The following is a 21,544-nucleotide window of genomic DNA, read 5'->3' on the forward strand; positions in this document are numbered from 1 at the left end:
AAATATGAATGCTAAAGAATGTGTCAGGTGAATTATTAAGTTTGTACTTGGGGGAATATTGACGGACAGGACAAACAGTGGAAGGTGGGCCGCAGGTAGACCATAGAGGTGGTAAACAATGCTAGGTTTAGAGGTTTAGATTAGCTTCAGATTTTTCAGACTCCAGATCATAGCATTGTTTTGTATCACATCTGAATGACTTTGAACATGCTTCCAAAAAGCAAACTCAGGTGTTTAACTTTCTATAAAGTGAAAAGACAACTGAGTGCATTCTTGTATTACCCCATTTTTCAGCTAAATATCTGATAGAACCATATTATTGTGAGCTCAAGCATACCCAGTATAAGCAATGAATGAGGCATAAAGCAAAGGGAGGCAGAAGTGTTATCAGGTCTGTAACTGGAAGTGCCACTGGAACTGTCTGCCTCAACTTATCTTCCAACTTCAGGGTTAACAGCCATTAAGTGGCTGCTAATCATTTCCTGTTTGATAAGGAGCTGTCAACACCAATATGAAGAGAGGAAACCTATTTGCGCATGCCATTTCTGCATGCTATCAAGTATCGTATATGATTAATAATTCCGTAAGGAGAGAGTGTCATCGTGGTTTGCTTTTATATTGCGGGTCTATTGCTGCAGGTCAGTAAAACATGAACTGAATGGCAGTTTGCCCTTTGAACTTGTCTTTGAAAATTTGAAAACTGCATTCTAAGCAAAAGCACATTTTACTGTTTTATTGTGCCAGCGCAATAGCTCTCATAATGTCAACCATAAATGACTGGCAATGCAGTGTGGATAGAGGTCTTTCCTAACAAGCCAAAATGTGAATTGACAAGACATCTACTTTAAATATGACCAGATATATGGTTGATATTCTTCTTCTGCACTAAAAAGCAAATGATCATTTGTCTCTAGGTATAAGCTGAAATTATTTGGTTGTGAAATCTTTCCATTGTTAAAAATTCTCAATAACAAAAGTTAAAAATGACATATCGCAGCATTGAGAAATGTTTCCATGCAGATTGTCATCCAGGTTGCATGCTACTTTGTCTGGCCTGTGGCCTTCTACTGCAAAACACCAGAGTGATTGTACTACTGATGTCGCTCAGAAATACGTGTTATATTTCCATCATCACACAGTCACATTATACCCCGGTCTGTGTGAGGCCTGGAAGTTGCTGCTCTGTTAAGATTTCAGCATTTTCTAATGCTCGTCCTTCACTCGGATGTTGTGGGCTTGCTGAGTTTCCTTGCAGTGGCTTTTCAGTTGCTAGCACTGACCTTTTGGTGTGTTGTTTTTTAGAGCTCAACCATATAACAGACACGGTGTGAGGCCACACAAGTGATGTGAAAAATGTGGGATAGTTCCCGTGTCTTTAGCGTGGGCCAGTCTGAACAGCTTCCCATTAGAAGAGTTAGGGTTGTTACAGAGAATGTTGTCTTTCCATTTCACATCGGGGAGACTTTGTTTCAGATCTGTACTGTTCTCCACTGAACTTATCGCTGAACTACCATCAAGAATCCTCCTGTTTAAAGAGACTTTAAATGAAGACAGATGTTTTAAAGAAGCCTTATGTGTCCTTACTTGATGGATCTCTTAATCTCACCACACTTATTGAAACATATTCTGTTTTGCTATTGTATTGAGGATACAAAATGTAGTTCTTGTAAAATAATAATTTTAAAAAGTAGAAACAGCCTTTCCTTGTCCATCTAGTGCCATTTTCAGTCGGTGTGCTTTACATTTTGGAAGCGCTCTAGGGCAGATTTAGCCTTTGCCAGCAGCCATGCCAGCAGTGTGTTCCAGTGCCTGTCTGCGCTGTGTCTGGGAGTCATGGAAACATCAGGAAAGAGAGGAGAGCCTTTGAAGCGCTGCTCTGTTTCCTCCTTTGTCAGTGCACACAGCACAGCGTATAGGCCCTCCACACAGTCCTGTGCTCTGCAAGCCTGATGCAGCCCCTTGTTTAGGTCCTTCCTATACATATCTACTAGTTAGTAAAGTATGTATGACTCAACGGTGCGTTCTGATTTGTGGATTTCAGCTTGTGTTCTTTTGATGTTCTTTTGAACTATTCTCTTGATCTTGAAAGGGAGCTCTGGTCCAGCCAAAATTGAAATGGCTTATGATATGTAAGATATGGTGAGGATTTCAGTCAGTCTCTCAGTGTCTCACGATGAAACGGATTCCAGCAGAAGTCACACATTGATGTCAACAAGTGTTTTTTACAATTGGTTTTTGGGCTCTGCATTACTAGAGAATGGTTTTGCTGGAAATCAGCTTTTTAAAAGGCCTCTTTATTTGTAGGTTTTACTCTGGTTGATAGTACATCCAGCCTACGTGATCAACAGGCAGAGGGTCAGACTCTAGGCTTACAGGGTGATGTATGGAATGCTCATTCACGCATGTAGCATCAGCAGTGAGTACGCACATTAGAACATCACATTCTAATTTTGAATGAGTAAACTCTGATGTAGGAATTTAAAAAATGCATGGCTGTGGGTTTTACTGACTCGGACTCCAGTCAGGATAAAGGTATCTTGTTTTGCTCTCACTACCTGCTTTAATACTTAAATCTCTCTTTAGCGAGAGAAGTCCTCCCACACAAGCTGTTGAGTGGGGGCTACTCTGAGCTCTGCCTGCTGCTGCTAATGTCTTCATTCCGGGGCGCTGCGATTAGCTGTCCCCGCTCCCCACCGCGGCACGCAAAGCCACGGTCTGTGCTGGTGGGACTAAGCCCAGGGGTTAAGGAGGGTGGTCCTGGCAACAAACCACGCCAACACTCCCCCCTCAACTCCCCGAGAGCGTTGAGTTCTGGCACAGCGCTACAGCCCGCTGCTCTGCCCCAACGCTAACCCCTCTGATGTGAACATTAGCATTTAATTCACAGCTACGGCTCTGGGGCCTGGTCTGTTTCAGGGGACAGCACCAGGGCCAGCATAGTGTTTACTCCCCATTGTTCCCTCCTGCTCCGGGACACTCCGTCTCTTGCCTCTTGTTTGCACTGCATTCTGGCCTCAGGCTTCGACGACAGTTTAATGACAGAGGGAGGGGTCTTGTCAGGGCGACAGTGGGGGTGCGCATGGTTACCGTATTGTTTTCATGTAGAATTCTTTGGCAGACAGGGGGACACACGAGCATTTATCTTAAACTGATACTCGCGCACAGCTGCTGGCTTCTTGATGTGTCTACTGGAGAGGATTTCGGTTTCTTTTGAAAGTAACAAGTGCATCCAACAGAGATCAAGATAGATGAGGAGCTGGAAGAACAGTGCCAGCAGCCCTCCAAAGTGCCGCTGGGAATTATCTCTCCATTTCCCAGGAAAATTTTTAGATAAGGCGCAGTTTGCCTCCTTCCTGTCTGAATGGCGTCCTGGAGTCGCCTGTGAAGCACCTAGAGGAGTGAAAGCATACATACTGCCAAAGTGCAGGACGTCTGTGTGCTGACACCTAGGTGTCCAGCATTGTTGTGCTTCTGCATGGAAATGGACAGAAACTAAATCAGTAATAGCGTGCCTTTTAATTTCTCCACAATTTACTGAATAACAAGAGGCCTCATATCAGCATTAGATGGTCCCAGAATATTTCCTGTTGCTATCAGTAAGCGATAGCCTTAGATAAGGACTGGCTTATAGAACTTTGTGATGAAATATTCCTGGTGCAGCAAATGCCCATGGTCCTTATCTTTGTTATCTGACTGTTTCCCTTCCTACTACTGTTTCCCTCAGTGGATGTGGTGTGTTCCTGGGGACTGTCTGCTATGGTTCAGGGTCTCTACTTCAGCACTGTGTCCACAGTTGCCTTCTGGCACAAATGGGGCTGTGTCCTGTCAAAGGGACTAAGAGACCTGAAGGGCATTAGGTTTAAATGTCAGCTTGTTGGAATATTAACTCATTATATGCATCAGTTGAATGTCAGATGTGTCAGCGATGTGTCTCTCAGGTGGTCATGTGGTGGTGGTCCTAGAATGATGAATAGGAGAGTCCTTCCACCTCCACCTGTTTGCCTATTTCTCACTGCAAGTTAGCATTAACCTGATTACAACACATTAGGATGCTTGAGAGAGGGAAAGTTGAACTTTTCCTGGGTGACAGGTTAATCTTAAAACCTTGCACTTGCAGCACTCTGAGTGGGTTGACAGAGCTTCGTGAAGGGTTTAAGGTAACAGCTACCTGATGTTTCCATGACGCCTCAGCTTAACGGGACAAAATAATCTTTTTTTCCATTTAACTGAGCTGGTCTTAAATGCACTTATTTTGAAAACTTACCATCTTGACCCTTGTCTTATGTCGTGGCCTTGTGTTGCAGCAAATAAAAAGGTTTTCCTGCTGCTGCTTCACAAGTCACTGAACACTGACAGGCCTTCTGTAGAGTCACTAAAACTGTTTTTGCTGGTACACAGCTGTAATTGGTCGATACTGGTTGTAGCCGTATACTTATATGCTTATTTAGCATAATCCGCTTGCCTGAGGTAATTGCTGTCATGGGATCACTTGCTGGAGATACGAAGGAAACAACCTCCGGTGCAAAATTATTAACTTTTTAATAGCTCAACCTTTGGCCACTGCCAAACTTTTGCTCTGCTTACTTGCGAGCTCTTTGCGCTTAGTTGCTGAGGAGCAGAGCATCAGGAAGCTGCCTGGAAGGTATGTGTCGTTTGATAAATGAATACTGAGCAGATATCAATTCTTTCATTCAATTTTACATTACAGTCAGTAGCCATTCTCTGCCAGGTGGAAAAGTCAATCACTGATTTGGTTTGTCCATGTGTGATGGTCCATTCAGTGTGATGGATGCCATTCAGTTTTGCTTGCATCAGACTGTTGGTGCATCAGACTTGCTGCTGTTTTGTTCATGCAGCCACTGTAGGTGAATATATCTGTGCACAGTACAGGTACAGCTGTGATCAAAGTGGATGGGTACTCAAGTGTCTAAATACATAATTATGCTGCTCTTCTTGTCTGTCATGTCTAACGGCACAAGAGACAATATGGTACTTCTGAGTGCGCCAGATGCAGGGCAAATGATTTATACTGTGGCTCAAACAATATGTGCTGGATCAATATGTGCTGGAGCTACACTTATGACTCTTCTGGTGCGGGAGGTCGTGACTCACATACAAAACGTCCTGAGTGGTTTACATCCCGACTGTTGGGCTTCAGCCTGTGTGTGTAACCCTCAAGGCCTCAGAGGCCCTGAAATGTGGGTGAGAGGTAAGCGGGCCGCAGGACACCGGGGGTGATGGAGCAAATGCTCTTTTTATCCGCTGGGATGCGACTCCCCGCTGACCCATGCACAGCTGTTCTCGAAAAACCACAGCTGCTGCGCCCCACACTGCCCTTCCAAGCCAGCCTCTAATAATAGACTCGCTCAGTGCAGTCCACTCTGATCCTCCCTTTAATTACACCAGTGACTGACTGAACACGGCCAGGTAAGATCAGGCTGGGTGCTGCTCATTGTGCTCAGCACAATGAGCCCAAGTGTTCATGGGGCTCTTATTTTGACAGGGCAAAGGTGAAGTGAACCCTGCCCGAAAGAGTCATGTGAATAACATTGTGTCTGTGACACTTCTTCTTGTTGTATTGCTCTTGATTGCCGTAGCCTCCTGGTGATGGCCAAGGATCCACTGACAGTTTGACTTGTGAGGTAGATAATGAGGATCTTTTTGTGACTTGTTTATGTTTGGAAAGATATTTTTATTCCCGTGGTTCAAACTGGCTTTACTCCTAATTTTCAGTGACTGTTTATGGAAATAGTATTCAGTGCCTTCATGCTTTGAAACTAATTATATATGGAAAAGTTCAATGTGTCTAAGACTGGAAGAAAATTTTACCCAGCATTTCAGAAGTGGAATCTAAAATCTTTACATTTTGCCAAATTACTTTGGAGCTCCATATCAGTGAGTGTTAATGTTTTTGTTTAAAAAAGTAAATGAATATTTTTAAGAACTTCTATTATTGATAGGACAAAAAAAACTTTGCACATGCTAGCAGAATATGCTAAAATTGGAATTACATAAACCAGGCAGATGCACATGAGCATATTGAGCTTGGCAAATGACCACCCCTACATGGTCTGCTGCATTTTTGTAAATATGTGGTATGGTCTTCAGAATTGAGGAAAGAAGGGAGGAAATCCTACCATTTTTGGTGCTGTAGAATTCTTCTTTGAAGTCAGAGAGCTCGAATATCTGACTGATCCCCGCAGTTATACATTATAAGATTAATAAGTGGCTTTCTTTCATATTGTGTAGAGTTGTGATTTGTTGCAGGATTTACATTTATGAATGTATTTTTGTTCCTTTATTGTGGCATTCTTAATTTGGTTATCTAATTCAGTGGAAGACCACAGTCATACACTGAATCCTTTGTCTGCTGATTGCTGGGACCACAAAGGGAGGGGAAAACAGCTCTAACAGCCATAGATGTCACTGCTCTGCTTCCCTCTGCAAAATGGGAAAACCTGATGAAAAGAACCAGGAGCATTTACATATTAGCTATACTTAGTGTTTCCACTTCCAGGGTGGATGGAAGACAGAGGAAAATAACCCAGCTGTGGTACGGACAGTTACTCTTTATGGATCCCAGATGCAGGAGAAGCAGAGGATTCTGGGAAGTGGAGAGGCAACCGTGGCTGCTGTGGCTCCACCTCAGGCCCCCCTCCTGACTGTGCTAACCGCCCAGTAGAAGCGACAGCAGAGCGTCTGAAGTCAAACACAAGCCGTTCCTCAAAGCCCAGGCCCAGAGAAATAAAAGAGGCCACTGGGGAAAAGATTCATGGGGCAATTTTATGTATTACAGTTTTACTTAAAGGCTAAGTTACAGATGCTGCTTCTAAATAATGCCTTGCATCACTGTGTAGTTAGTGATGTGTATGTATGTATGTGTGTGTGTGTGTGTGTGTGTGTGTGTGTGTGTGTGTGTGTGTGTGTGTGTGTGTGTGTGAGAGAGAGAGAGAGTGATGTGAGTGAACTTTTCCATTTTAAAGCCTCTACATCTTGGCAGCCATTAAAAGCTAAGTGTTAGTAAGACATATAGCACACCCCTACAATCACTCCGTGAATATACCCCACTGTTCCTTTACGAGCTGCCAAAAAGAGCGCGGCAGCCAAGATTCTGCCCTCCATTCACCAGCAGGGAGACTGTGCGTTCAGCGTGTCAGACGAGTGAGTTCCTACGCTGAATAATGGTGTGAAACGTGCGTGCATCCCCAGGTCTCATTCCAGACTGGCGCAGTAGGAGCAGCTCCGGTTTCAGCCAAGCAGCCGGGTGGCTTTACCGGAGAAGAACATGACGTGCCGCGTTTGCCTTTATAGATCGGGAGGCCTTTTCTGGTGATGTAACCTATATAGCATCATGACCATCTGACAGCAAGAGGTGCACCCGAGATAAATGTGTTTTGCTTTGTTATTTTTTCCACTGCGGTTTACACGGCAAGTTCCTCTCCCACCACTCACATGGTGTCATTTGAAAGGAATGGAGCAGAAGTATCAGTGTGTTTATTTTATTGTAACCTTATGCGCACTGGCAGGAAAGGGATGGTGACGAATGATCACTTGTGCTCCTTTTTGTGCCTTTCTTTGGCTCCTTTGGCATTTTATAAATGTTTTGTTAAATGTGTAAGCTCATTGTCGGGAGTGAAACGAGTTTTTCCAGGGGAAAATGTGAGCCCCGTTCTGGGTTCAGTCGCAGTTTTCCGTGTTATCCTGGGTCCACGCACATGGACGATCGATGCGAACGGTAACAGAGATGAGCAGCGGAGCAGATGTGAGGCTGGCCAGCCTTTAAAGCCATGCGGTTGGAGTCCGCGGTGCGTGGCTGGCTTCAGAGTTTTCGTTAATCAGGACAGCGGCAGAGCGGGTAACCCCTCTCTCTCTCCTCCCCCTCACCCCAGGCCCAGTGGAGTATGTGTGCTTGCTGAAAGGAGCTGCTGAGAACACACCGCCACCAAGCCGCTTTCCCGTTCGGATCTTCCCCCCCTCCCACTCCCCGCGACCCCGCCAGGCGGGCCTCCCACCCCGTCATGTCGGCAGAAGTGGAGACCAGCACAAGCAGCGGGGCTGAGACAGCCCCCGTCAAGACCCCCTCCAAGAAGGAGAAGAAGAAAGGTGAGGTGGGGGGTGTGGGAATCTTCTCGTTCGATTTCTCCTCTCGGGTGTGTGCCCTCAGCGAGCAGCAGAGGCTGGCACAAGCGGATTTGTGTCTGTGGCGTTTATTTTTAAACGCCGTCTGCCAGTGATTGCCAGGGGCGAGCAGAGATTTACAGAGCGTTGTGTTTGGGTCATGTTTTTTCTTTGCTTGAATCCCTTGAAATGTGTGTGCCTTTCAAATGTGGGTGCATGCGTGTGAGTGTGTGTGCATGTGTGTCTGTGTCTGTGTGTGTGTGTTTTACACATTTTCGGATTCTAATAGAACCTGTTTTACGATAATTATTACTTACAGTGACATGTAATTAACTGAAAAATACTCTAAATGTAATTAACTGTAAAATGATGTTAAAATGCAGCCAAAGTTCAGCACAGGACAGTCCCTCACTCCACTGTTTCTCATTGTTTGGAGGTGGAATGCTTTAGGAAGCATTTTCTATGGCGGACAAAGAAAGCATGGTGAATAACTATATTTAGCTTGCCTTTCCGAGGTTTCAGTTTGTTGTATGTGATATCCACAATGTATTTATGTATATGCAGGCTGTAATTGGTGGATTCTGTAGTTTATTTAAAAGAGTCCACGTTCAAGGCAAACCCTGAGAAAAATGTTGCCCTCTGAAGAAACCTGCTTGAAAAATAAAAATAAAAACATAAAAAGAGCCCAAAATGCCTGAGTCAGCTGCCCGTGTCGGCGTTGCTGTTCAAACATGCTGATCTTCCTGAAAGTGGGTGCTTCAGGTTAACTCCTTTTGACCTTGTTCCTCTTGGGTGGGTTTTGACATGCCATTAGTGGGACATTCGCCATAGCCACAAGCCATAAAACCGTGTGTCAGTTTACATGGTGCCCCCAGGGCCTTGTCTGCCCAGGCGCTCTGTCACCAGAGCACAGTCGCCTGCCTTTCAGCAGCAAGCGGGGGGGGGGGGGTCAGGACAACATTCGGGGAACTAAAGCGCCCCGCTGCTGAGGCAGTTTCAGCTCTAATCATTGGTTAATAACTTCTGCGTACTTCCTTTGAAGTGATTCCTCGTGTTATTCCATCCAGCCGAAGGTCTCGGCAGAAGGCCAGGCACCCCGGCAGAATGGCAGTGCTGCATTCAGCGCTCCTCGGCTCCTCGACCCGCTGCCTCACCAGGTTTATTTTGCTAAGCCGAGCCGGCTGGCAGCGGCCCTGGAGCTCGCAGCAAGGGGCGGCGATGGACTCGATTAAGGCCGAGTTTGTTTTCCTGCCGCCTCCCAGCTGCAGCTCCGGGCTGACGTCTGCCCGCGGCTGCTTATCATCCTGTTTCCCACGGGCGGGAGGGCCCAGTGAAGAGGGTCGCGGGGTCCACGTTCTCACACCGCCACGCAACACTGCCCGGGGTCCACCCTAACGCCGTAACCTTGACATTGGGGGGCTGCCCTTGGCCAGTGCCTGTGGGATAGCTTCAAGATCTTGCATGTGTACTGTGCATTGAAAAAGGATCACTCCCTTTGAAATACACATCTGATTCGTGAATAGGTCACTACCACAGCCAAATGTCTTTCTATGTCTGTACAGGTAACCAGCTTGGAAGTCGACATCTGATTAAGAAATAATAAATCAGACATTTAATAAAAAATCTATAATTGAATACTACAGATGTATGCTGTCAATCAAGGGTTGTGATAAAATACAAATAATTTTAGTGATTGCTTGATTTTGCTTGCAGACATAAGAGGGTTCATTTGTTTTGGTCCATCTGTGTGACAACATGCCTGAGAGCAAGAAAGAGATCTTTTTTGTCAGATCACCACTTTTTATAGTCTTTACATGCTAAAGTAACAGAATCTGAGAACAAAGAGAAGTGTGACTCCTCTAAGCACATAGAACGACCTTGATTGGACTCAGTGCAACATATTGTATCTTATAAGTTCCAAGGATATTCATTATCATGACATCCTAACACAGAGCATGCCACGCACATCAAGCTACAAGGACACTGCATTTTCTGAGAGTGAATCTCAGACAAGCCTGCATTGTGTTTAGAGTCTGTATGCAATAACTCTTCCAAGCCATAATAGTGTGTGCCAGATGGAAGCCAGAACAAGGAGAGCTTACTGAAAGAATGTCTGAAGGTTTGCAGAACCGCGTTCCTCGGGGCAACCGGGACTGGGGGGTGCACAGAAATGCCCCACTGCATGCTGCCGTTGGGTCCATCCAGCCTCGGCCCACCAGCTCTCCACATGTGGCGCTCTGCTTCCGCCTCAGTGCCTTAGTGTGTGTGTGTGTGTGTGGGTGTGTAGGTGTGTAGGTGTTACGCGGTTTGTCATTTGATCTGGCAGTTACTGACAGGAACCGATTTGTGCTAAGTGCTCTCTTTGAGAGCGGTTTTTAGCTCCTGAGCCGCGGCTGTATAATTAAAAAGATTTTGACAGCTAAATCGTGGGAGATATTCATGTAGCTCCAGGTAAGCCCCTTTAAGAACGGCTCTCAACAGAAAGGCTTCAGGGAAAATAACATGTAACGTCTCTGTCCTTAAGAGGCCCACCTAAGGAGGCATGAGAACTCCCTAAGCAATGAAGGGGTATTTTTAGCCATAAATCAGTCAACTGTACATTCATTTTCAGCCTGGAAGCGGTGCATCCTGTTGCTTTTGTTGTTCATAGCAATTTTGTACCTCTGTAATGAACTGATCATGCCTTAGCCTAAGTCTTCACTTGTAAGTGTGCTGGCTAATAGAGGTACAACCATAGGCTGGATTTTGATATGGTTGTCACTGTTGGCTGTCAAACATTTCCCAGGCCCAGAGAAGACCGATGAGTTCCTGCTGGCCAGGTTCAAAGGTGATGGAGTGCGGTATAAAGCCAAACTGATTGGTGTGGATGATGTTCCTGAAGCCAGAGGCGACAAAATGAGCCAGGACTCCATGATGAAACTTAAGGTAGACTGGTGCGCTGCAGTAGCAGATCTCATAGAGATTAATGTCAATGACACACGCACTGTTTTTACACACTGAATACATCTCCTGTCCAGCTGGCCTAGGTGGAGATGTAGAATGTGTAATATTGATGTCTGTTCTTACTTCCTGGTTTATCTGCTTTTATAAATGATTTGTTCCTATTTGTTCTTACTTATTTCTGATTTATTTGTTTTAAATGATGCAATGAAATGAAATGAATTTTAGATTAATTTGTTTTACTACAGTTATTGTTGTCTTCCTCTGTCATGTTTTTCACTGTCTTTGAAACTTTGTTCAGTGCTTTGGGCTACAAAATGTTATATGAAAAGTACTATAAACATAGTTGTTGTTGTTATTATTATTGCGTCTTCATTGTTTCTGTGTGGTGTTTCTGTTGCAGGGCATGGCAGTAGCAGCACGCTCCCAGGGAAAGCACAAACAGAGAATCTGGGTCAACATATCCTTATCTGGGATCAAAATTATTGACGAGAAAACCGGAGTGAGTGCATGCGTCTGTCTGGCCTCCGAAATCATAAAGCCCATCATACTCTCTATACACACTCAGTGCATTGCAAAATGTTCATTACATTCAGTTCATGATAATGGGCCTCTGTGTTGCGTGAACCAAACTGTGGCCAGTGGTGGACAAGGTGTTAATGCCACAAAAAATGTGAACCTCAACTGAGAATGCTGAAAGTACAACCTGTTCTCACTGGCCCCTGTTCTCCGGCTGGACCTTCACCAGGTAATAGAGCACGAACATGCTGTGAACAAGATCTCCTTCATTGCTCGGGATGTGACAGACAACCGGGCGTTTGGCTACGTTTGCGGCGCCGAGGGCCAGCACCAGTTTTTTGCCATAAAGACCGCCCAGCAGGTACGCGAGACGTGCGTCATACACACAGAGCACTGACGTATGCTCTCAAAAGTGTCCCCTATCTTCATCATTTCAAACGGAAGGAAGCATGGGTGGTCTCAGAAAGAGGAGCATTGAGTGAATGAATGGCTTTGCTCTGAAAAGGGGAAATCTGCTGAGACCTGATGTCCCCTGACCACAGTTGAGAAAAGAATGCTCTGTGGAAGTTGAATTGGTGAATATGTCATGCTAGCATCAAATGCCTATATTAGACATAACAGAGTGCATGTGGAACAGTTCCACACACTACTGATTTGCTAACAGCCTTTGTCTTTTTTCCTAGGCTGAGCCTCTTGTCATTGACCTGAAGGATCTCTTCCAGTTAATTTTCAATATGAAGAAGAAAGAGGCAGAGGGCACAAAGAAGGTAACTGTAGAATCTATAGGATTATGATACACTACTGACCTCACTTAGCTGCAAGCTGGGAATTTACCAAAACCTTTCCAGTTGAAATGACATTCGGAGCCTCGCTTTGCTCAGGTTCCCTGATAAGCGGGTGAATGATGTGGAGCAGATCACGTTTCGTGACGCTGTGAAACTGGAACAAGAAATCCAAATTCGTTCTTTTCTTGATCGATATGCAGTTTGGAATTAAATTACATGCATCTGGAGTATGATAAATAGTAATTTATTCCTGGTCGACATCTGCTATTTATTTTTACTGGTTCTTCATTCAGTGCCAAAGATTACAGTACAGTATGTTAGAATTTGGATTCTGTTCATCTTTAAGCCAAATAATTTCAACATGAACAAAACAGGACTGTGTAGATATTGCCCTCTGGTCTGACTGCGTTAGTTGAAAGAAAGTAGATGTGAAGCTGTGTTTACATTCCATTTGTAAGTTTTCTCTGGTTTGGCATTTTGTCTGTTTATGTATGTTGATTATATCTGAATCAGTTATTTTATCACATGTTTTGTTGTTAGAAAGGGTTGATATGTTGTTTGGCCATTAATTACTTACATACAAAAGTACATTACACTACTGCGTGTAGAAATATAAAGCCCTTTGACAAAACCTGATAATCCTGACCTTAATGTCTAGCACACTTAACTCCTTGTCCTTGTTTTTTCCAGCCTTTAGTCTCTTGATTTTGCTCCTCTTAAATACACGGTCTGTTTGATCCTCTATGCTGCAGTATTCAGCCATCTAACATTTGAACACCATTTTCATAATGTTTTCATAACGTGCCTTTTATTTGTCTTGTCAGGATGAAACGGATAACAACAAGGTGGTAGAGGTGAGTGTCAGAATCAGCAATTCTGTTTTTCTATTCATGAATTCACCTCAGATCCCTTTCTAATGTTTGCATTTTTTTCTTCAGAATGGCAGCGATGCCTTGCTTAGCATTGAAGGCCAGGAGGATAACGTGAAAGTAAGTGTGCTCTTGATTTCAGGTGACGTGTAATAATGTTTATGACAAAGAACTTGATCTTGTCAGGTGGGCTAGCCAGACCTGACACTGAGAGCCTAGCTGCCTGTCTCCAAAGCCTTGCCACCTGGGCTCGGTCCCCCCTGGAGATGTGGTGAAATTTACAGGCAGGAAGTCCAACAGACATGCTGCACACCAACTGTGACTGCTGCGTACGCACGCCCCCAAACTCCACCCATCCTGCTCCTCCCCCGCCCACTTTATATAGTGATTACTTCCAGATTTAGCTCTCCTTCCACTGCTCCTCTCACGTGTTGAAGGAAATCGTGCCGTGTCACATTCCAGCCCTGTATGTCAGACAGGGCCTGTTGATTGAAGCGTTTGTTAAGAAAAGCCCTCTGTGCCCGTACTGTCTCTGCTGAGGAGGGGTGGTATCAGTCTGAAGAAACCCATCCCTCTGGAATGTTCTGTCAAACATGCTTGCTCCATTTTGCAGGGTGTGGAACAGCTGGACCTGTTTGGAGACATGTCGACACCACCGGATTTGCACTCTCCCTCAGTAAGTCACACAACCAAAACCGAGCCCTTCCTCTCAGGATCTCCCTAAAATGGCAGTGTGTGATACAGCTGTTTCTGAGGGGTACTTTTGATGGGCATCTCGGAGAGCTCAATTAGACGAAGTAGAAAAGATGGCCGGCAACACAGAGGGCTAGTTACTTCTCAGCTCCAGTCTCCTTCTAGTGGCATATCGGTCCACTGAACCTACGCAGGCCCCAACTGCTCCAGTATGACAAACACAGGAAATGCGTTCATTCAGAACCATTACTCTGAGATGAGAAGGCTTAGGTACTGTAGAAATCTCCTATGGTTGTACTAACACATAGTGGAACATGGCAAAAAACTGGCCAATATTGCTTTTACCATTTCAGTAATTAGCTGTTTTCCATCAGGTGATATTTTTGCAAAAAATAAACTTGATCTGAACCCATACTGCCTTATGGAGAGGTTTACTCATTGCTTTGAAGATAGGCGGATAGTCCCTTGTGTTCTTCGTTTGTTGGCCACTTAAGAATTGGTATTGATTCTCAGTTTGGCGCTTTCATTCTGGTACTTTCCTCTTGGTCTTTTGAACAATCTGAAAGATTACTTTTGGCACTGTCACCACTGTATTAATCTAAAACGCATGCTTTGTGTCCAGGGTGCTAATATTTTACAACTACATAACAATATTTAATTAGATTTCTTACTTGAATTGAAACATTTATTTTCCATAAGGGTGTTGATTTAGTGTTTTTTTCCCTTTTCCAATTAAAATCCCATGAGTTTGAGAAAGCACACCCAGGTAATGTTTTTCAAATGTGTTGTAAGCATATGTGTGTAAAAAGTGTTTGAGCTTCAGCACATTCCCATGGTGGACAGAACTCTCTCTTTCAGCAAAGCTCTAATGCCTTAGATCATTTTTCATGCCAATCATCTCAAATGTCAAATATACCCAGTAATCTGCATGTCTCTTTTGGTGTTTTTGACTCATAAATAATGCTTTTTTAATTTCATTGCATGTGTGAGATTCATTTTTGCTCTTTGGCTTATATGAGAGCAGTCAACGCCTGCTCCATGAACACAACTGATTTTGTCATTTCTCTCTCTCTCTCGACGATCAGGAGACTAAAGATATCCTATTGCTGGATCTATCCACTGACATTGACAGCAATCAGAACTGTGTTAAAGGAAATCCCTTCACCACTTCCTGTTCCTCTGTCCTTTGGCCCAGGCCTCAGCTCAGCGCCTCGCCTGAAAACCCCTTCTCTTCTCAGCTCAGCTTCTTTCCCGCTCCCATTCCTGACCCTTTTAGTGATGATCCCTTCACCAAAAGCAGCCAGTCCGCACTCTCCAGCTCTGTAATCGGCTCCCTCGACCTCAACCAGGAGAGCGCTAATCACCTCCTTAGCGGGGCCAAGGCGAACGGCGGTCAGAATGGAGACTCTGACCTCTTTGGTCAGCAGTTTGATCAGATATCCAATAGGACTGTGGCGCAGGCTCTGACTAACGGCCAGTGGTTGCCGGAGGGTAGCTCAGTGGAGTCGGCCCCCTGGACTCAGAACAGCGTCCCCGCGACGGAGCAAAATGGCATACATTGCAAAGCCCCCCAGAACCCCTTTTTCGAAGCCTTGGCAAAGAGCAGCCCACCTTTGCAAAACGGGGCAGCGCATGAGCTGGCGGGCAAGCCCGAGGCCTCCACCCCCCCAGCTAAGGACTCTGTGATCATTAGCCCTCCCCCACTCAACACAAAGGCTGGACGAGGACGGAGGAGCGTGAAGGTGAACTGGCCAGCCCAGCCCCTCAGCACTGCATGCCCACAGCCGGACACCAGGCCTCTGTAGATTAGCGCGTTGCTAACCCTGATAAAAGGATACCTAGTGTTTTTCTCTGAAAAAAAAGAGAGCCCAGGGAGACTGTTTGGTTTCATGAATCAGCCTCGTAGTGGTGCACCTATAACCAGATGCTTTCCCTCCGATTCATTTTCCATTCGTTTTTGAATTTTTGAAGGTCGGTTCAAGCGCCTAGTGATAACTATAGTTATGAATGTGAAATGTGAATGCAGGGAAGAAGTACCATTTTTCAGAGAAATACCTCAGGTGTACTTTACCTCTTCACTGGCCCACACAGGATGAGGTGTTTTTAAAGGTTTAACAGTTGGTGTATGAACACAGTCGGGTAGTCAGGTATGAATATCCTATCATTAGCTGCGCACTGTGGTGGTGTCGGATTCTAACTACATAAAGCAAGCTTATCTAATCTCTGTGATAAATCTGTTTTGCTTTTAACCACCATCTGCCTGGTAGTCCATTCTCTGTTAACTTCTTTTATCTTTAACTTTTATGCTTCAGTGAATGTCGGAGGTAAGTGCTGACACTGATGTTTGCCTAGAGGAAAGGAATGTCTTTGTATCTCTGTACAGTCTCCAGAAGTAAATTGTTGGATACTCGGTATATAGTTTTGAATAAATAGCTTTTTATGAGAGGGCATTCAGTGCATAATTGCACACACTAATTTATCTCAGGAAGCTGATTTCAAGTGTTCTAAGCTCTTTATTACTGCATAAGGGCAACGTGAATATCTGCTCCATTTCATTCCACATAATTTAGTCAACATACAGTAGAAGAAATGTTCTGCACACGGAACACTGGCTGCATACAATTAGGCCTCACATCAAGAAATATGGTTCTGGTAAGATTAGCATTTTATTTAGTGCATGTTTGGTTAGACGTTGCCCTTGGCAGTTTCATGAAGTGTGTACTTGGATAGATGCTGCCCTTAGCAGTAGCAGTTTTATATAGTGTGCGATTGGAGAGATGCTGGCCTTAGCAGTTTTTAGAGTGTGCATTTTGTTCTCAACAGTCACCAACAAATGACCTTTTTGGAGCAGACCTGTTTGCTCCACCCAGCCAGTCAGAAGCTCCGCCTCCATCTCAGACTGACGGTCTGCAGTCCAACGCAATCGATCTCTTCAGCAGTGGCCCAACCAACACTGCCAACCCCGTGCCAGGTCTCGGTAAGACATGACACATTGTTTCCAAACTCTCTTTCCTCATCGGTAGCATCTGGCTGCAGTAACGCTGGCAGCGTATGTAAGCTGTCATGTAGAGGTCACTGTTCTCCCTGTCCTGCAGGTGCCCTGCAGCTGGGACAGCCCTCAGCCCCCCCTTCCTCCACAGTGTCACCGTGGGGCCCGCCAGCTCCCGCCATGTTCCCCGTCCGAGGCGGAGTCCCCCAGGTTACAATGGCAGGTCCCCAGACGAGTCCTTTCCCCCAGCCATCGGCATTCGGCGCCCCGCCTGTACCAGCATGGGGGCCGATGGCCCCTCCGTTTGGGGCGGCCCCCACACCCCAGCCCCCAGCCTGGGGTCAGTCGGCCACCCCGGCGCCCCTTGGAGCCTGGCCCCAGCCCGCCGCCCGTACCAACCCCTTCCAGCCTGGTGTGTTCCCTGGACCCATGATGCAGCAGCCCACTAGCCCCCCGCCTCAGCCCCCGCCCCGGCCGGCCCCCCTGAAGGAGCCCCCCAGGGTGGAGAACAATGCCTTCACCGCCCTTGACCCCCTGGGGGACAAGGAGAAGAAGACCGGGAAGGACATGTTCAAAGACTTCCAGCTAGCCAAGCCGCCTGCTGTCCCGGCCAGGAAGGGGGAGCAGACAACGCCTCCCAGCGGCAGCAGCGGGGCCTTCAACCAGTACTTCTCCAGCAAAGTGGGGGTCGCTCAGGACGTGGCCGATCACGATGACTTCGACATAAATCAGATATCAACCCAAATCAATGGTAACCATCTAACGCCTGCTGAGTATATTTGAGATTAAATTCACCATAAGAACTTCATGTATTTGATTTAAACCAACATGTAAGTACATATAGACAACTTTTTGTCTGCCAGCTCTCTATACAGTGATTACTGTATGGTTTACCATATCTATATATACTAACCAGATTCATTTCAACAGCAATCACAGACATTTTTTTAGTTCCATCTCAGTACTTTTTTTCTTCGTCACTGGGGTATTTCTCCTTCAGTTTGAAAAGTTAAGGCTAGAGATTAGGGCTCTTCCCCATACCCTTCTCCTATGGATCTGAGCATTGTATTTCAGACACATATAACATGTTGCATACATTTTATATGATGAGCTCAGGGGTAGAGTCTTGGTGTTGCAGCTGTCTCTGTGATTATCCCCATTTCTCTATCTCTAGAGCCACCCAAACCTGCGCCCAGGCAGTCCACCCCTGTTACTGCTACCCTGGCCCCTGCCCCTGCCCCTGCCCCTGCCCTGGCTCCAGCACTGACCCTGGCTCCGGCCCTGGCCCCTGCCCAGAGCCTGTTTGATGATGCCTTTGGGGTGGATCCCTTTGGAGCTCCCCCTGCCACAGTACGTACAGGTTGCCAGGTGTTGAGTGAATGCAACATAAATGTGCAATTCATTTCATTTCAACACTATGCTCTTGAATCATTTGTGGATTTTGGTCCTTGGAACTTTACTAAAGGAACTCTTGCGAACATTCAGTGCTTATTATACAGGCATTGTTTAAGGGTAAAAAAATCTTCATATTATGCAGTCATCTGATTCTCAGATGGTAGATTTTGGTTTTGCTATCTACATTGTGTGTAAGAAGCTCCTTCCTCCTGCCGTGTATCAGAGCCCTCAGCCTGCCCCACTCCCCGCTGCTGCGGACGCCTTTGGTGACCCCTTCGGCAACCCCTTCGCCTGAGCACTGCCCTCCCTCCTGCCATTGCCACGGATTCCCATGTGAGTGTTCCCAGCACGGTGAGAAGGCATGCCAACTTGCACATGACTCTCATTACATTACATTACATAATATTATAGTGCCATGCATTTGCTTAGCAGACACTCTTATCAAGTAATAGGGTTCACAACTCAGGTCCCAAGCTGTGCAAGTAACTCTTATCACAGTGCCACACCACTGCCACCACACACACATGTTACACACACACCTGTGTGCTGTCTCACATGACATCATAGTATAATCAGAGGCAGTGTAGCATAGTGTTGTTAGCTGAATTCCCTGCTGGGGCACTGCTGCTGTACTCTTGGGCAAGGTACTTAACTCAGTAAATATTCAGCTGTATAAATGGATAAAAATATAACTTATGTAAGTTTCTCTGCATAAGAGCATCTGCTGAAGATCACAATAATGTAATAATCAGCTGTTTTTTTTCCCCAGGAAGGCTTTGTTGTGATCCAGAGTTTACCTTTGAAGGACTGCCGCAGCACAGGTGCTGCAGCCTCCCCCAGATGGTTCTGACACGCCATGCCACCTCGAGATTCCCTACTCACCTGTCACTCATGCAGCGTCATTCCAGTTGTCCCTCAGCCACTCTTTTTCCACAGACAATCAATGACCTTTTTAGTTTAGTTACCAGGCAGTGCATTCCCTGACTCTGTGCAGAAGGGGAAGCGTACCCTGGCCCAGTCACCAAGACCCCGGGCATCGCTGGATACACGGACCCACACGCACATGCATGTAAAACATCAGCCCAGGGGGAAGTGTGTGATATTAAAGAGAAGGAAATGAACCCCTCTGAGTGTGCTTTGTTTGAACCCACCTCCACCTGCTCTGTGTCTGCACCACCAGCTCTTGCTCTTCACAGGGGACAGTGTGCCACTTCGAGAGGGTCACAGAGTGACATGTAGTGTTGATAGCACTTTCCCAACAGTCTGCACTCATCTCCTTCCTATGCAGGTTCAAGAAAGCTCCATAAAGCTCCATTTACACACTGCAGTACAAGGCACAGTGCTCATCACACCTACTCCAAGCCAGGGAAGTGACAGTGCTGTTTTGCAGTACTGAACCAATTGTGCCACCATTCCTTAAAGCCCTTACATTTTTTGAGAGTGGTCCTGGTACAATCCAACTTTGTCTTTAATTGTCTCCTTGCTTCTGCTCTTTTTATGCTTAGTACACTGCTCTCTGTTGTCATTTTATTTAGCGCACGTAGTAGTGGGTCAAGCATGCAGTCCCCAAAATCACCTTCTCTCTTCACTGGACTGGAAACATCATAAACATCACTCCTATGCTATTGTCAGCTCTGTATGCAGTCCTTGTTTCTGTCCTGTTGATCCAGAACAAACATGGCTTTAAAACGCTTCTATTCCAAATCATCTCAGGATATTGTGTAGTTCTGGACTCGAGTCTGTGCTTTAAGAAAATGCAGCCGTTTATTAACGCCAGACCATGAGGAATGTTGAAGTTTTGCCATAGTGTTTTTCCCTTGAATGATCAGTGTTGTATCTCTTAAATTAAACAAATGTACTTCATGTAATTCCATAAATGAGAAATATGACCGATCAATGCCCAGCCTTAGTTGTAGGACACACACACACACACACACACACGTGCGCGCGTGCACAAAAAAGAAAAAAAAAACATACTGGAAATTGAGCCTTTTCCAAATTTTTTCTATGTTAATGAGTGCGTCTAAGTCTATGTTTGTTGGTGTGTATGTGTGTGTATGTCTGTATATATATATGTAAAAAATATATATTCTATGTTGTGCACTACCCCTTTCTCCTGGATGTGTAACTGAAGTGAAATTGTTATCCATTGCAATAAACTGGAATTTGTTTTGGTTAATTGACTCAGTATTTCACAAACATCTATAGTACAATTTATATTCGAAATTTGTATGACACTTAGTTATGCCTTATAATAAAACGACAACGTTGTGAATGATACCAAAGTCTCTGATTCAATCTTCGAACACTTGGACTTTAGTCATAATATTTATTCCACTAGGTGGCAGTCTCAACTAGCGATAGTGTAATCTACGATCGTGGTTGTAGGGAGCCGCTGCACTTTTTGTCAAAACAAACTTAATTTGACATCTCAAGAATCTTTTCTAGGGTGACCATACGTCCTCTTTTTCCCGGACACGTCCTCTTTTTGGGACGCATGTTTTAGGTCCCAAAACGAAGACACGTCTGGGAAAAAGAGGACGTATGGTCACCCAATTTCTGTAACAAAGGTGTTGTCTAAGGTGAGCAATAAAGGACATGATTATTTTTGTTCGTTTGTTCAGTTAGTTTGTTCAGATTATGTACATAATTAGTTTGTGTTAGTTTTTAAACTAGTACTTGAAAAGCATCCAATAATTAGGGCCTATTAAACTTTAAATTAACGTCCGCCACAAAATATTTTAATACGACTGACAGAAATATGAAATTTTCATAACTCTTGAGTGTTGTAATTGTAAACTTTGGATCAACTGACCGCCTATTCCAGGCCAATTAATTATATTTTGGGCGATAGCCAACATACACTATGTGTCTCTCGGTTCGAGGCTGCATGCGGAGCTACAAATGCATTGTGCCTAAACTGACAACGGCATTTTAAAATGTCGGTTGCGATAAATTGAAATGAATCAGATTACGTAATATGAAGAATTGTTTGAATACGGATATCATATTGTTTACTGGTTGATGCAGTCCCTACAGTATCGCAGCCTGATTGTTGATTCATGGAAACGATACTATTTACTGATTTACAATCGAAAATCTCACTGCTCTAAATCGACCGGCTTTTTTTACTGCTGGCAGTCGGCTGTCTCAGGGCATGACACAATTGCTGATGAAACTTCAGGAGAACACACTGCAAGCTGTGGGCAGAGTTTCTGCTCGCCGGGCAGCTGATA

The 21,544-nt window shown here is 45.1% G+C and overlaps 1 protein-coding gene across 8 annotated transcripts in view; it reads left to right on the forward strand.

The window, feature by feature from the left end:
• LOC118777828 (disabled homolog 2-like) overlaps window positions 1–20,432 on the forward strand; it is a 34,007-nt gene extending 13,575 nt beyond the window's left edge. For 3 of the 8 annotated variants that reach the window (XM_036529025.1, XM_036529023.1, XM_036529021.1), the window contains exons 2-15: window positions 7,890–8,103; window positions 10,904–11,043; window positions 11,462–11,560; window positions 11,807–11,938; window positions 12,261–12,344; window positions 13,187–13,216; window positions 13,301–13,351; window positions 13,845–13,907; window positions 15,010–15,666; window positions 16,748–16,901; window positions 17,020–17,664; window positions 18,088–18,263; window positions 18,532–18,641; window positions 19,078–20,431. In XM_036529025.1, coding sequence (XP_036384918.1) covers window positions 8,019–8,103; window positions 10,904–11,043; window positions 11,462–11,560; window positions 11,807–11,938; window positions 12,261–12,344; window positions 13,187–13,216; window positions 13,301–13,351; window positions 13,845–13,907; window positions 15,010–15,666; window positions 16,748–16,901; window positions 17,020–17,664; window positions 18,088–18,263; window positions 18,532–18,603 — 2,388 coding nt within the window. In that variant the 5' untranslated portion in view covers window positions 7,890–8,018 and the 3' untranslated portion in view covers window positions 18,604–18,641; window positions 19,078–20,431. Of the gene's footprint in view, window positions 1–7,525; window positions 7,806–7,889; window positions 8,104–10,903; window positions 11,044–11,461; window positions 11,561–11,806; window positions 11,939–12,260; window positions 12,345–13,186; window positions 13,217–13,300; window positions 13,352–13,844; window positions 13,908–15,009; window positions 15,667–16,747; window positions 16,902–17,019; window positions 17,665–18,087; window positions 18,264–18,531; window positions 18,660–19,077 lie in introns of those variants that run through there. The other 5 variants (XR_005004978.1, XM_036529026.1, XM_036529020.1 and 2 more) reach the window with 5 other exon arrangements.
• The last annotated feature ends 1,112 nt before the right edge of the window (window positions 20,433–21,544 follow it).

Source organism: Megalops cyprinoides, chromosome 5 (assembly GCF_013368585.1).
Source record: "Megalops cyprinoides isolate fMegCyp1 chromosome 5, fMegCyp1.pri, whole genome shotgun sequence".
NCBI classification, from domain to species: Eukaryota; Metazoa; Chordata; class Actinopteri; order Elopiformes; family Megalopidae; genus Megalops; species Megalops cyprinoides.